Here is a 15,644-nt window from a genome sequence, read left to right as displayed (position 1 = left end):
ATGGGAGAAGGAAGAAAAAGAAGATAATGAAGTTGTTTGCACTTTTAGTGCTAAACGGAGAGTAAGAGGTGGAGAATTTCTTAAATGTTTTTATTTTAATGCTAGGAGCATTGTAAGAAAGTTGAATGAGTTTAGAGCATCTATTGATACCTGGAAATATGATGTTGTAGCTATCAGTGAAACATGGCTGCTGGAGGGGTGTGATTGGCAATTAAATATTCCTGGATTTTGTTGCTTCAGGTGTGATAGTATCGGAGGGACAAGAGGGGGAGGTGTTGCATTGCTTGACAGAGAAAATATTACAGAGATACTCTGGCAGGATAGATTAGAGGGCTCGTCCTGGGAGACTATTTGGGTGGAATTAAGGAATGGGAAAGGTGTAGTAACACTTATAGGGGTGTATTATAGACCTAATGGTTAGTGAGCATTGGAGGAGCAAATTTGTAAGGAGATAGCAGATATTTGTAGTAAGCACAGGGTTGTGATTGTGCGAAATTTTAATTTTCCACACATTACTTGGGAAGCCCATACGGTAAAAGGGGTGGATGGTTTGGAGTTTGTAAAATGTGTGCAGGATAGCTTTTTGCAGCAATACATGGAGATACCAACCAGAGAAGAGCAGTTGTATATCTCCTGTTACGGAATGAAATAGGTCAGGTGACCGAGGTATGTGTTGGGGGGCACTTCCGGCCCAGGGATCACAATGTCATTGGTTTCAATATAATTATGGAGAAGGATAGAACTGGACCCAGGGTTGAGATTTTTGATTGGAGAAAGGCTAACTTTGAGGAGATGCAAAATGATTTAGAAGGAGTGGATTGGGAAAATGTGTTTTATGGGAAGGATGTAATGATGTAATGGTGGTCATTTAAGTGTGAAATTTTGAGAGTACAGAATCTTTATGTTCCTCTTAGGTTGAAAGGAAAGGTTAAAAATTTGAGAGAACCATGGTTTTCAAGGGATATTGGAAACTTGGTTCGGGTAAAGAGAGATATCTACAATAAATATAGGCAGCATGGAGTAAATGAGGTGCTCGAGGAATATAAAGAATGTAAAAAGAACCTTAAGGAAGAAGTTAGAAAAGCTAAAAGAAGATACGAGATTATTTTGGCAAGTAAGGTGAAAATAAATCCAAAGGGTTTCTACAGTTGCATTAATAGCAAAACGATACTGAGGGATAAAATTGGTCCCTTAGAAAATCAGAGTGGACAGCTATGTGTGGAGCCAAAAGAGATGGGGGCGATTTTGAACAATTATTTTTCTTTGGTATTCACTAAGGAGAAGGACATCTGCACCCGGTACATCGAGACGCAACTCCAAAGGAACCATGTTAGAGCACTGGAGATTCAGCTCGATGACCTTCGTCTGGTCAGGGAGAGCGAGGAGGTGATAGAGAGGAGTTACAGGCAGGTGGTCGCACCGGGGCCACGGGGGACAGAGAAATGGGTCACAGTCAGGAGAGGGAAGGGGAAGAGTCAGATTCTAAAGAGTACACCTGTGGCTGTACCCCTTGCAGGACAATAAGCAGTCCTGTTTGAGTACTATTGGGGGGGACAGCCTACCTGGGGGAAGCGACAGTGACCGTGCCTCTGTCAGAAAGTCTGGCCCTGTGGCTCAGAAGGGTAGGGAAAGGAAGAGGAAGGCAGTAGTGATAGGGGACTGTAGTCGGGGGGGGGGGGTTGGGGTCAGACAGGCAATTCTGTGGACGCAGGAAAGAAATTCAGATGGTAGTTTGCCTTCCAGGGTCCGGGATGTTTGTGATGGTGTCCAAGATATCCTGCAGTGGGAGGGAGAACAGCCAGAGGTCGTGGTACATATTGTTTCCAATGACATAGGTAGGAAAAGGGAAGAGGTCCTGAAAGAAGACTACAGGGCGTTAGGAAGGAAGTTGAAAAGCAGGACCTCAGAGGTAGTAATCTCGGGATTACCGCCTGTTCCACGTGACAGTGAGAATAAGATTAGGATGAGGTGGAGGATAAATGCGTGGCTGAGGGATTGGAGCAGGAGGCAGGGATTCAGATTTTTGGATCATTGGGACCTCTTTTGGGGCGGGTGTGACCGGTAGAAAAAGGACGGGTTGCACTTGAGTCTCGGGGGGACCAATATCCTGGCCGGAAGGTTTGATAGAGTTGTTGGGGAGGGTTTAAACTAGTTTGGCGGGGGGGTGGGAATCAGAATGTGAGTGCAGGGATTAAATAGAAGGACAAGGGCATGATGCTAAGAGTTCTGAGTTGATGAGGAAGGACAGGCAGGGGACGAAACAATTGTAGCCAGTTAAAAGGGTTGCAATGTGTCTATTTCAATGCTAGGAGGGTTAGGAACAATCAGGATGAACTTAGAGCATGGAACTACGATGCTGTGGACATTAGGGTTACTTGGTTGGAGGAATGGCAGGTTTGGATGATGCAGGTTCCAGGGTTCAGGTGTTTTAAATGGAATAGAATGGAATGTAGAAAGGGGGGGGGGGTGGTAGCTTTGCTGATCAGAGGTAGTATCACGGCTATAGAAAGGGAGGATGCTGCAGAGGGAGTGTCCACTGAGTCGGTCTGGGTGGAGGTCAGAATTAGGAAGGGATCAATCACTGTGCTGGGAGTAGTCTATAGCCCCCAAATAGCCCTTAGGATAGCGAGGAGCCGATAAGTAGGCAGATCTTAGAATGGTGCACAAAAGACAGGGTAGTAGTTATGGGTGATTTCAACTTCTCTCATATTGACTAGCACCTCCTGAGTGTAAGTGGAATAGATGGGGCTGAATTTGTCAGGCCTGTTCAAGAAGGATTCCTGAGACAGTATGTGGACCGGCCGATGAGAGGAGAGGCTATACTGAATCTAGTTCTGGGTAATGAACCTGGTCAGGTGACAGACCTCTTGGTGAAGGAGCATTTTGTTGAGAGTGACCACAACGCCCAACGTAGCTTCAACATAGCTATGGAAGGAGATAACATCAGACAAAATGGTAAAGTGCTTAACTGGGAAAGGGCTAATTTTGAGGGGATGAGGCAGGGACTAGTGAGAGTAAATTGGAAACAGATGTTCAAAGGGGAAAGCACAGAAGTAATGTGGGAGAAGTTTAGGGATCACATGAGCTGCGCTCATGATAGGTTTGTCCCACTGAGGTAAGGAAAAATGGCAGGAAAAGGCTGACGAAGCACGTGAGGCAAATCGTCAAGAGAGAGAAAAAAAGAAGCATATGTTAGATATAAGAAGCAGGAAGTAGGAGGGCCTCATGAGAAATATAGGGTAGTCAGGAAGGAGCTAAAGAAAGGACTTAGGAGAGCTCGAAGAGGGCATGAGAAGGCTTGCGCATGTAGGATTAAGGAGAACCTCAAGGCATTCTTTGCGTATGTGAAGAACAGGAGGATGACGAGAATGAAGGTGGGACTGCTAAAGGATAAAGAGGGCAACATGTGCCTGGAGGCGGAGGAGGTTGGGGACGTCATAAATGAATACTTTGCTTCAGTATTCACAAGTGAAAAGGATCTTGATCAGGGTGAAGTCGAAATAGAGCAGGCCTGCGTGCTAGACAATGTGATTACGGAATAAGAAGTGTGAATCTTCTTAAAAACCCCAAGGCCAGATATGATACACACCAGGTTGTTGTGGGAATTGAGAGAAGAGATCGCTGGAGCATTAGATACAATCCTTGAATCCTTTGGCTACAGGGGAAGTGTCGGAGGCCTGGAGAATGGCAAATGTAGTTCCCCTGTTTAAAAAAGGTAATAGGGAGAAACCTGGGAACTATAGACCGGTGAATCTTACGTCGGTGCTCTGCAAATTACTGGAAAAGATTTTTAAGGATAGTATTAAAGTGCATTTGGAGAAGTACAGTCTACCCATGGATAGTCAACATGGCTTTGTGAAGGGAAGATCGTGCCTCAGAAGCCTGATTGAGGTTTTTGAAGAGGTAACAAAATAAACTGATGAGGGTGGGGCAGTGGATGTGGCCTACATGGACTTTAGCAAAGCACTTGACAAGGTCCCTCACGAGAGACTCATCCAGAAAGTCATGAGGCATGGGATAAGTGCAAACTTGGCTCTCTGGATAAAAAAAATTGGCTTAAAGGAAGAAAGCAGCGGGTCGTTGTGGAAGGAAAGTATTCTGCCTGGAGGTCGGTGACTAGTGGAGTGCCGCCGGGATCAGTCCTGGGACCCCGCTATTTGTGATTTTTATAAATGACCTGGACGCAGAGGTGGAAGGATGTGTGAATAAGTTTTCCGATGACACGAAGATTGGAGGAGTTGTCGATGGAGCTGTAGGTTGTCGAAGGTTACAAGAGGATATAGACCGTCTGCAGAGTTGAGCAGAAAAATGGCAGATGGAGTTCAATCCGGACAAATGTGAGGTGATGCATATTGGAAGGACAAACCAGAAGACTGAGTACAGGATTAATGGTCAGTTACTTAAGAGTGTGGATGAACAAAGGGACCTTGGGGTTCAAATCGGTACATCCCTCAAGGTCGCTGCACAGGTTGATAGGGTAGTTATGAAGGCCTATGGGATGCTAGGCTTCATGAACAGGGGGATTGAGTTCAAGAGTAGAGAGGTCATGTTGCAACTCTACAAATCTCTGGTGAGTCCACACTTAGAGTATTGTGTTCAATTCAGTTCACCTCATTACAGAAAGAATATGGAAGCTATGGAGAGGGTGCAGTGGAGATTTACCAGGATGTTGCCTGGTTTGGAGAACAAGACATATGAAGCAAGGTTAGCAGAGCTGAGACTTTTCTCTTTGGAGCTTAGAAGAATGAGAGGGGACTTGATAGAGGTCTACAAGATTATGAGAGGCATCGATAGGGTAGCTAGTCAGAACCTTTTTTCCCAGGGCACCAATAGTAAACACCAGAGGGCATATGTACAAAATTAAGTGAGGGAAGTTTAGGGGAGACATCAGGGGTAAGTTTTTTACACAGAGGGTTGTGAGTGCCTGGAATGACTTGCCAGGAATGGTGGTGGAGGCTAAAACATTGGGGGTATTTAAGAGCCTCTTGGACAGGCACATGGATGAAAGAAAAATGGAGGGTTATGGGGTAGTGTGGGTTTAGTACGTTTTTTAAGGATTATATGGGTCGGTGCAACATAGAGGGCAGAAGGGCCTGTACTGTGTTGTAATGTTCTATGGTTCTATGATATTGAATTGTGTAAGGTAAGGGAAACAAGTAGGAAAGTTATGGAAACTATGATGATTAAAGAGGAGAAAGTACTGACGCTTTTAAGGAATATAAAAGTGGATAAATCGCCATATCCTGACAGGACCTTGAGGGAAGTTGGTGTAGAAATAGCAGGGGCTCTGACAGAAATATTTCAAATGTCATTAGAAACGTAGATGGTACCGGAAGATTGGCGTATTGCTCATGTTGTTCCATTGTTTAAAAAGGTTCTAAGAGTAAACCTAGCAATTGTAGGCCTGTAGGTTTGAAGTCAGTAGTGGGTAAATTAATGGAAAGTATTCTTAGAGATGGTATATATAATTATCTGGATAGACAGGGTTTGATTTGGAACAGTCAATATGGATTTGTGCGTGGAAGGTCATGTTTGACAAATATTGAATATTTTGAAGATGTTAATAGGAAAGTTGACGGGGGTAAATCAGTGGATGTTGTCTCTATGGACTTCAGTGAGGCCTTTGACAAGGTTCCACACGGAAGGTTAGTTAGGAAGGTTCAGTCGTTAGGTATTAATATTGAAGTAGTATAATGGATTCAACAGTGGTTGGATGGGAGATGCCAGAGAGTAGTGGTGGATAACAGTTTGTCATGTTGGAGGCCTGGAGGCCGGTGACTAGTGGTGTGCCTCAGGGATCTGTACTGGGTCCAATGTTGTTTGTCATATACATTAATGATCTGGATGGTGGGGTGGTAAATTGGATTAGTAGTATGCAGAAGATGCTAAGATAGGTGTCGTTGTGGATAATGAAGTCGGTTTTCAAAGCTTGCAGAGAGATTTAGGCCAGTTAGAAGAGTGGGCTGAAAGATGGCAGATGGAGTTTAATGCTGATAATTATGAGGTTCTACATTTTGGTAGGACTAATCAAAATAGGACATGCATGGTAAATGGTAGGGCATTGAAGAATGCAGTAGAACAGAGTGATCTAGGAATAATGGTGCATAGTTCTCTGAAGGTGGAATCTCATGTGGATAGGGTGGTGAAGAAAGCTTTTGGTATGCTGGCCTTTATAAATCAGAACATTGAGTGTAGGAGCTGGGATGTAATGTTAAAACTGTACAAGGCATTGGTAAGGCCAAATTTGGAATATTGTGTACAGTTCTGGTCACCAAATTATAGGAAAGATATCAACAAAATACAGAGAGTACCTGGGTTTCAGCACCTAAGTTACAGAGAAATGTTGAACGTTAGGTCTTTATTCTTTGGAGCGCAGAACATTCAGGGGCGACTTGATACAGGTATTTAAAATTATGAGGTCAATAGATAGAGTTGAAGTGATAGGCTTTTGTCATGGAGGGCTGGGCTACGGAGTCAGTATGGATGGAAGTCAGAAACAGGAAAGGGGCAATAACTCTACTGTCCCAATAAACCTACTATTTCAATTGTGACAGGGATATCGGGAAGCACAAAGGTAGGCAGATTCTGGAACGGTGCAGTAATAATATGGATGCTGCAATGAGAGATTTTAATTTTCCCAATATTGATTGTCATCTCCTTAGCACAAAAGGTTTAGATGGGGTGGAGTTTGTTAGGCTTGTTCAGGAATGTTTCCTGTTAGAATATGTAAATAAGCCAAATACAGGAGAGTCTGTACTTGACCTGGTAACGGGAAATGAACCCGCTCAGGTGTCAGATCTCTCGGTGGAAGGGCATTTTCAATGTAGTGACCACAACTCTAACTCCTTCACCAGAGCGCTGGAGAGGGATAGAAACAGACAATTTGGAAAACATTTAATTGGGGTAGGGGGAAATATGATTATGTACTATTAGGTAGGAACTTGACAGCATAAATTGAGAGCAAATGTTCTCAGGGAAATGCACGGCAAATCTTCAGGGAGCACTGGAGTTCTGCATATGATCTCCCCTCATTCTCCTGAACTCCAGGGAATACAGCCCAAGAGCTGCCAGACGCTCCTCATAAGGTAACCCTTTCATTCCTGGCATCATCGTCGTGAATCTTCTGTGAACCGTCTCCAATATCAATATATCCTGATCTCCGTTTGTGAAAGAGATATTGAGCTGTTCACCGTGAGTATGAGGCCATATTATCTGCCGCGAGAATTCGCAAACGTCATTGTGGTGAATGTGTATGTCCCGCCGCGTGCCGACGAAACGGTAGCGTGTGACGTCATCAACTCCGCTGTTGCTAGGCTTCAGACACAGCACCCTGAGGCACTGGTGTTAATTACAGGGGACTTCAACCATGTAACTTTGGACACGACACTACCTGCTTTCTCCCAGTATGTGGATTGTTACACCAGGGGTAATAGGACTATTGTCCTACTGTATGCAAACGTAGAGGATGCATAAGTGCATCCCCGCTGCTTGCATTGGGGAAAGCTGATCACAACCTGGTTTTGTTACAGCCCAGATATAAATCAATTGTGATGAGGCATCCCACTACCACACGCTCTTTTAGAAAGTGGACTCCTGAAGCTGAACAGGCCCTGAGAGACTGCTTCGGTACTACTAACTGGGATGAACTGCAAGGGGGGCTTTGTAGGGGCGTTGGGGAGGTCACTGAATGCACAACGGACTATATTAACTTTTGTGTGGATGTCGTTGTTCCTGTTAGAACTGTTCGCTGCTATCCCAATAATAATAAGCCCTGGATCACTAGTCACATCAAAGGCCTCCTAAATCAGAAGAAGAGGGCCTTTAAAGATGCTGATCGGTTGTAGCTTAAAAGAGTTCAGAAGGAACTCAGAGTACAGATAAGTGGGGCAAAGGAGCAGTATAGGAGGAAGCTAGAACAAAAGCTGCAGAAAAAAAGCACGAAGGAGGTGTGGGATGGGATGAAGATCATCACCGGATGCGGTGCAAAGCGGGGGGCAAACATAAGTGGAGATGCGGAGAAAGCGAACCAGCTGAACAACTTCTTCAATAGGTTCGACAGCACAATCTCATCCTCACCGCAGAACTCCACACCAGGCTTGTCTTTCTACTCGTCCTCCCTCTTAATTCCCTCACAGGAATATAGCCACTCACAGGAGACCTTGCCCACGCCCAGGATTACGGCTGCACAGGTGGAAGGTCAACTGAGGAAGATCTGTACCAGCAAGGCGGCTGGACCGGATGGAGTATCCCCACGATTGCTGAGGGCCTGTGCGACTGAGCTGGGAGAACCACTAAAGCGCATCTTCAACATGAGCCTGGAGCAGAGAAGAGTACCCAGACAGTGGAAAACATCCTGTATTGTCCCGGTACCGAAGAAACCACAACCAAAGGAGTTGAATGACTTCAGACCTGTTGCCTTGACGTCGCACGTGATGAAGACCATGGAGCGGCTGATAATACAGAATCTGAGGCCACAAACCAGGCACGCCCGGGATCCTCTTCAGTTTGTGTATAAGGAGAAGGTGGGAGTGGAGGATGCTATCACGTATTTGCTGCACAAATCCCTCTCTCACCTGGATGAGATCAGTGGTGCTGTGAGGATTACATTCCTGGACTTCTCTAGTGCCTTTAACACCATCCAGCCCAAGATCTTAAGGCACAAACTAACGGAGATGGGAGTAGACTCTCACATGGTGGATTGGATAGTGGACTACTTGACAGATAGACCTCAATATGTGCGGTTGGGAGACTGTAGGTCTGACACGGTGGTCAGCAGCACAGGAGCGCCGCAGGGGACCGTGCTCTCTCCGGTCCTGTTCACCCTGTACACATCAGACTTCCAATATAACTCGGAGTCCTGCCATGTGCAGAAGTTCGCTGATGACACGGCCATAGTGGGGTGTGTCAGGAATGGACAGGAGGAAGAGTATAGGAAACAGATACAGGACTTTGTGATATGGTGCAACTCAAACTACCTGCGTCTCAATATCACCAAGACCAAGGAGATGGTGGTGGACTTTAGGAGATCTAGGCCTCACATGGAGCCAGTGATCATTAATGGAGAATATGTGGAGCAGGTTAAGACCTACAAGTATCTGGGAGTACAGTTAGACGAGAAGCTAGACTGGACTGCCAACACAGATGCCTTGTGCAGGAAGGCACAGAGTCGACTGTACTTCCTTAGAAGGTTGGCGTCATTCAATGTTTGTAGTGAGACGCTGAAGATTTTCTATAGGTCAGTTGTGGAGAGCGCCCTCTTCTTTGTGGTGGCGTGTTGGGGAGGCAGCATTAAGAAGAGGGACGCCTCACGTCTTAATAAGCTGGTAAGGAAGGCGAGCTCTGTCGTGGGCAAAGTACTGGAGAGTATAACATCGGTAGCTGAGCGAAGGGCGCTGAGTAGGCTACGGTCAATTATGGAAAATCCTGAACATCCTCTACATAGCACCATCCAGAGACAGAGAAGCAGTTTCAGCGACAGGTTGCTATCGATGCAATGCTCCTCAGACAGGATGAAGAGATCAATACTCCCCAATGCCATTCGGCTTTACAATTCAACCGCCAGGAGTAAGATATGCTAAAGTGCCGGGGTTAGGACTCAATGTATTTAAGTAAACTACTTAAGAACTTTTTGAAAACTATTATTAATGCTTTTTGAGAGAGTGATTTTAGATGCATATCATATTTTTACTGAGTTAAGTATTGTATGTAATTAGTTTTGCTACAATAAGTGTATGGGACATTGGAAAAAATGTTGAATTTCCCCATGGGGATGAATAAAGTATCTATCTATCTATCTATCTATCTAAAATAAGGAGCCTGAAACTGCACTCAATACTCAATACTCAATACTCAATACAAGTGTGATCTCACTGGTGCATTAAGAGCCTCAACATCACATCCCAGCTCTTATATTCTATACCTCAAGAAATAAATGCAAATATTGCATTCGTCTTCTTCACAACCGACTCAACTTGGAGGTTAACCTTTAAGGTATCTTGCACAAGTCCATTTGCATCTCTGAATTTTGAATTCTCTCCCCATCTAAACAACAATCTGACATTTATTTCTTCCATCAAAATGCAGGACCATACAGTTTCCAACTTTGTATTTCATTTGCCACGTCTTTACCCATTCCTCTGAACTATCTAAGTCTCTCTGCAGGCTCTCTGTTTTCTCGGCAGTACACGCTCCTCCACCTATCTTTGTATCATCGGCAAATTTAGCCACAAATCCATGAATACCGTAGTCCAAATCATAGACATACATCGTAAGAAACAACAGTCCCTACACTGACCCCTGTGGAACTCCACTGGGAACGGGCAGCCAGCCAGTAGATAGATAGATAGATAGATAGATAGATAGATAGATAGATAGATAGATAGATAGATAGATAGATACTTTATTCATCCCCATGGGGAAATTCAACCTTTTTTCCAATGTCCCATACACTTGTTGTAGCAAAAACTAATTACATACAATACTTAACTCAGTAGAAATATGATATGCATCTAAATCACTAACTCAAAAAGCATTAATAATAGCTATTAAAAAAAGTTATTAAGTCCTGGCGGTTGAATTGTAAAGCCTAATGGCATTGGGGAGTATTGACCTCTTCATCCTGTCTGAGGAGCATTGCATCGATAGTAACCTGTCGCTGAAACTGCTTCTCTGTCTCTGGATGGTGCTATGTAGAGGATGTTCAGGGTTTTCCATAATTGACCGTAGCCTACTCAGGGCCCTTCGCTCAGCTACCGATGTTAAACTCTCTAGTACTTTGCCCACGACAGAGCCCGCCTTCCTCACCAGCTTATTAAGACGTGAGGTGTCCGTCTTCTTAATGCTTCCTCCCCAACACGCCACCACAAAGAAGAGGGCGCTCTCCACAACTGACCTATAGAACATCTTCAGCATCTCTCTACAGACATTGAATGACGCCAACCTTCTAAGGAAGTATAGTCGACTCTGTGCCTTCCTGCACAAGGCATCTGTGTTGGCAGTCCAGTCTAGCTTCTCGTCTAACTGTACTCCCAGATACTTGTAGGTCTTAACCTGCTCCACACATTCTCCATTAATGATCACTGGCTGCATATGAGGCCTAGATCTCCTAAAGTCCACCACCATCTCCTTGGTCTTGGTGATATTGAGACGCAGGTAGTTTGAGTTGCACCATATCACAAAGTCCTGTATCAGTTTCCTATACTCCTCCTCCTGTCCATTCCTGACACACCCCACTATGGCCGTATCAGCGAACTTCTGCACATGGCAGGACTCCGAGTTATATTGGAAGTCTGATGTGTACAGGGTGAACAGGACCGGAGAGAGTACGGTTCCCTGCGGCGCTCCTGTGCTGCTGACCACCGTGTCAGACCTACAGTCTCCCAACCGCACATACTGAGGTCTATCTGTCAAGTAGTCCACTATCCAATCCACCATGTGAGAGTCTACTCCCATCTCCGTTAGTTCGTGCCTTAAGATCTTGGGCTGGATGGTGTTAAAAGCACTAGAGAAGTCAAGGAATGTAATCCTCACACCACAACTGACCCCATCTAGGTGAGAGAGTGATTTGTGCAGCATGGGCTCGTCTTCCTAAACAGCTTCATGTGCGGCAGCTTGTCACAGGCCTTCTGAAAATCCAAGTACACCACTTCTACTGCATCTCCTTTGTCTAACCTACTTGTAATTTCCCCGAGGAATTGCAGTAGGTTCATCAGGCAGCATTTTCCTTTCAGGAAACCATGCTGGCTTTGGCCTTTCTTGCCAATTGTCTCCAGGTGCTCCGTAATCTCATCCCCAATAATGTTTTCCAACAATTTCCCAATCACAGGTCTATTGTTTCCTTTTTTCTGCCTCCCACCCTTCTTAAATAGTGGAGCAACATTTGCAATTTTACAGTCATCCGGTACAATGCCAGAATATATCGATTCTTGAAAGATCATCTTTAATGACTCCACAATATCTCCAGCTACTTCCTTCAGGAACGGAGGGTGCAGTCCATCAGGTCGAGGACATTGATCTACCCTCCTTGTCCTATGAAAACCAAACTTCCGCAAACGTTTTCCATGCGTCTCACTCTGTCATGTTGCCTACATTTACCTCGTCAAATCCCCCTGGCTCAACAACGAGATGAACCAACACAATATCAACCTCTGGTGGAAACAGCGGTTCTTCACTTACCTTTCAGCTCACTGGGAATCTCCAGTACGGGTCGACGAACCGGAACACAACCTGTTCGGAATAAAACAATTTGGGGAATTGAAATGCATGAAATTATTAAATATGTAGAGCTTGAATCCTAAATTAGATTAATCTCTGATATTAACTCACCATGTTCCTGAATTTCATTTAGTAGTTTGTCCAACTTTGGGACGCCATCCCGCACGTTCACAAAGGTTTCCCACATCACCCTCCGTGCGCGGGAGCCTTTCTCCATCACCAGGCTCAGGAGGAGTTTAGAACTGTCCGCCCGCTCTCCCTTATCAGCGAGATCAGAGATTTTCTGTGAAGAGTAACAGTGAACATTTTGGGGACTGACAGATTCACACAGAGAATGAGAAGTAAATGATGTGCTCTGTAACGGGATCACACTGAGCAGTCACCCAGACGGGTGCTGATCCTGTCTGGACATGGACTGTACATTCTGAGTGCAGAGCACACGGAGGGACATTCACCGTGAACCTGGTCCACCAGTCAATGAGATCCTGGCTGTTTTGTGACCGCTTCATTGACGTGACTCCAAATCCATAAATAATTCTTCACCGGATTAGACAGTGTAAAACAAAATCAGAAAAAAACGATCACAGATGAAGAAAGAAATCAGGAGCGTTTGATAACAGAGTGAGCAGTCTCGGAGAAGTTGCAGAAAAGATGATGTGATTCATCTTCTCAGTCCGCCAGTGTCCAACATGTCAGCGGATTACCGGCTGACACCTGATGCCTTTCCTTTGTCTTTTCCATTGGAGGTTCATTCCGTAATTACATTTTACAACATGACCGTATTCCCTGATTCACACTGTTTGCTGTTACAGATTCTAACACAATCATCTCCACCCAAAACAGAACACACTCGAGCTCCTGTGGCACCCACAGATGATGTCCCAGTTCTCACTGACATCCTGCCGTCACGCCGCACGGTCTTCCCAAATCGAAACTTCCTGTCATATTTCCATTTAATACCGTAAGCCCACACAACTGTTAACTGCTCAACTCACTCTGAACATTGAGCAGCCACCCACCAGTCCGCGGGGTCATCTCACCCTTTTCTATCAGTGGTTCCAGAGTCACATTTTTGTGATTGCAGGTACAGTATCTATTTCCCTGTTGTTCTTTTATCTAATTTAATATCCGATGAATGACAGTTTCGACACTCATCAGTCCGGTGATATGTGAAAAGTCAAACCCATTCTCCCTCCCACTCACCCGATGTTCTTTTGCACTGAATTGATTCTTGGCCGTTAACTCCTGGCTGACTCTGTGCACCCCCCTTTCCATCGCCTGTTCCAGCCTGTCCCGGTAGAATTCCGTCAGCTGCAGCAGCTGGGAATCGTCCCAGCTCGCCAGGAGCTCGGTGATCACTGAGCTCGGACCTGTGAAGGAAAATGAGGAGCATTAAAGAAATTACTGACCCCATATTTGGCAGCAACTTTCTCTCTGGAACCTAAAGGTGGTGCGGCACATTTAGTTGGAGAGGGGTATGGAGAGGGGTATGGAGAGGGAGAAGTGAGAGTTCCGGTGGGGGGGGGGGAGGGAGAGGGAGGCGTGGAGACGGAGAGGAGAGGCTGAAGGGTGAGGTGGGGAGAAATAGAGAGGAGAGCGGGAATGGAGGGGTGGGCAGAGGGAGAGGAGAGGGGGAAAGGAGTGCCGGGGAGAGTCGAAGAGGAGACGGGGAGGATAGGGGTGAGGAGAGATGCAGAGCAGATTGTACTCATTCCACTTGTGACTGTGTTCCCCAGGTATGTTAACTCTCTCTCTCTGATCTCTCTGCTGCTTTCACAAATATTTTGTGAAGTGCAGGTGCTGCATTAAACCCAGATAAAGAGTCAAGGCAATTGCCTACATACCCGTGATCTTTCCTGATGTTGACATCACTGGAGCTCGTCCACTACCCGTCCGTTCAGCCATGTTGAGGACAGTTGTGGTGAGATTTTGCTGCGCTATAACAAACAGAATTAACAGTAGAGCGTCAAGCATTATTTAAAATATAAAGGAGAACACTGTTTCATTTATAAATGGAACGACACCCTTCCAAACATCTTGGGCCTATCCACTAAAGACTTGGAACGGCCGAATCTACATGCGCCCAAACACCCACAGTCACACAATACCCATTTCCCCTCTATCCTGGGATTGTACACCTTTCCGGGATTCCCTGGAGTATCTACTCGCTACTTTGCAGGCAACTCCCTTTAAAGAACCGATCTTGTGTCCTGGACTCTGTGTGATGTGTCAACAGAATGGCGAGGCAGATTGAGCAGATAGCACCCACTGCTTTGGTCCTCCTGCCACTGGTGGCGCTGTGGTGGGTAATGGAAAATTGTGGTGTGAAATTCCTCTCATCACTGAGTTATAGTTTTCTCAGTCACACCTGATTCTCACCGTCCCCTTTCAGCATCGCCCTGACATTGACACCTATGGCAATATATGGTTTGAGACTACATAGAAACGCTCTGACATCCTGAACAATGCAGTCCCGCCCATAGCATTACGGCATCTTGTCCAGAACAACGACATTTTCACCGGCAGGATTTTAAGATCATTGTTAGCGCCTAATCTCCGGTCAAGGTTTATTTACGCATTCATCTATCTATTATCAGATAGTTACATGTCACCTTGTTAAACAGAATGTAGACCCACCATACATCAAAAACAGCAAGATGGCAAAAACTGATTGACAATAACTAAAACAAAATGCTTGAATTATTGAACAAGACAGACGGTATGTTGATACCTCAGATCGAAGACGGTGTAATCGAAGCTGAGCCTATCTGTAGCAGTCATGTATCTGCTCTCTATCTGCGTTGCATTCTGTGTTGTGTATTTATGATTTTCTTATACTCCAGAGTAAACGTGAAGGGAATCAGTTACATATTTGTGCTTTGTTCACAGCTGGGAACTAACTGATGTCACATCTTTTACTATTATCCACTCCAATACACTGAATTTACACTTGAGTAGACCTCAGTTTCATTGCTACAAGATTGTATGTGTGCTGATTTCTATTAAAGGATCGAACACACCAGCCTTTACCATCACCCACTTTTACAATCAATATTGGAGCTAAGGGAACGTCATACAATTATTACAAATCCGTGGGGGTCGCCAAACAATTTTGTTTGGCGACATTTTCAACAAATGTTTCTCAATCTGACGATTATTTTAAATATAAGACCATAAGATATAGGAGTAGAAGTAGACCATTCAATTCATCCAGTGTGCACCGCATTCAATCATAGACTGAACTAATTCTTCCAGTCATCCCCACTCCCCTGCTTTCACCCATTACCATTTTATGCCTTGGCTAAACAACAACCTATCTCTGCCTTAAATACACCCAATGACTTGGCCTCCACAGTCGCTCGCGGCAACAAATTTAATAGATTTACCACCCTTTGACCAAAGTAAGTTCTTCGCATCTCTGTTCTAAATGG

General features: G+C 45.0%; 1 protein-coding gene across 1 annotated transcript in view; it reads right to left on the bottom strand.

The window, feature by feature from the left end:
* Window positions 1–15,644, bottom strand: part of LOC140721085 (NACHT, LRR and PYD domains-containing protein 3-like) — a 113,679-nt gene that overhangs the window by 75,863 nt on the left and 22,172 nt on the right. Inside the window, exons 2-5 of the mRNA XM_073035951.1 lie at window positions 14,058–14,150; window positions 13,417–13,583; window positions 12,325–12,496; window positions 12,175–12,225 (exon numbers count right to left, since the gene is read on the bottom strand). Coding sequence (XP_072892052.1) covers window positions 12,175–12,225; window positions 12,325–12,496; window positions 13,417–13,583; window positions 14,058–14,118 — 451 coding nt within the window. The 5' untranslated portion in view covers window positions 14,119–14,150. The remainder of the gene's footprint in view (window positions 1–12,174; window positions 12,226–12,324; window positions 12,497–13,416; window positions 13,584–14,057; window positions 14,151–15,644) is intronic.

The sequence above is a fragment of the Hemitrygon akajei genome, unplaced genomic scaffold, assembly GCF_048418815.1.
Source record: "Hemitrygon akajei unplaced genomic scaffold, sHemAka1.3 Scf000050, whole genome shotgun sequence".
Classification (NCBI taxonomy): domain Eukaryota; kingdom Metazoa; phylum Chordata; class Chondrichthyes; order Myliobatiformes; family Dasyatidae; genus Hemitrygon; species Hemitrygon akajei.
This window is presented reverse-complemented; position numbering and strand designations above follow the sequence as displayed.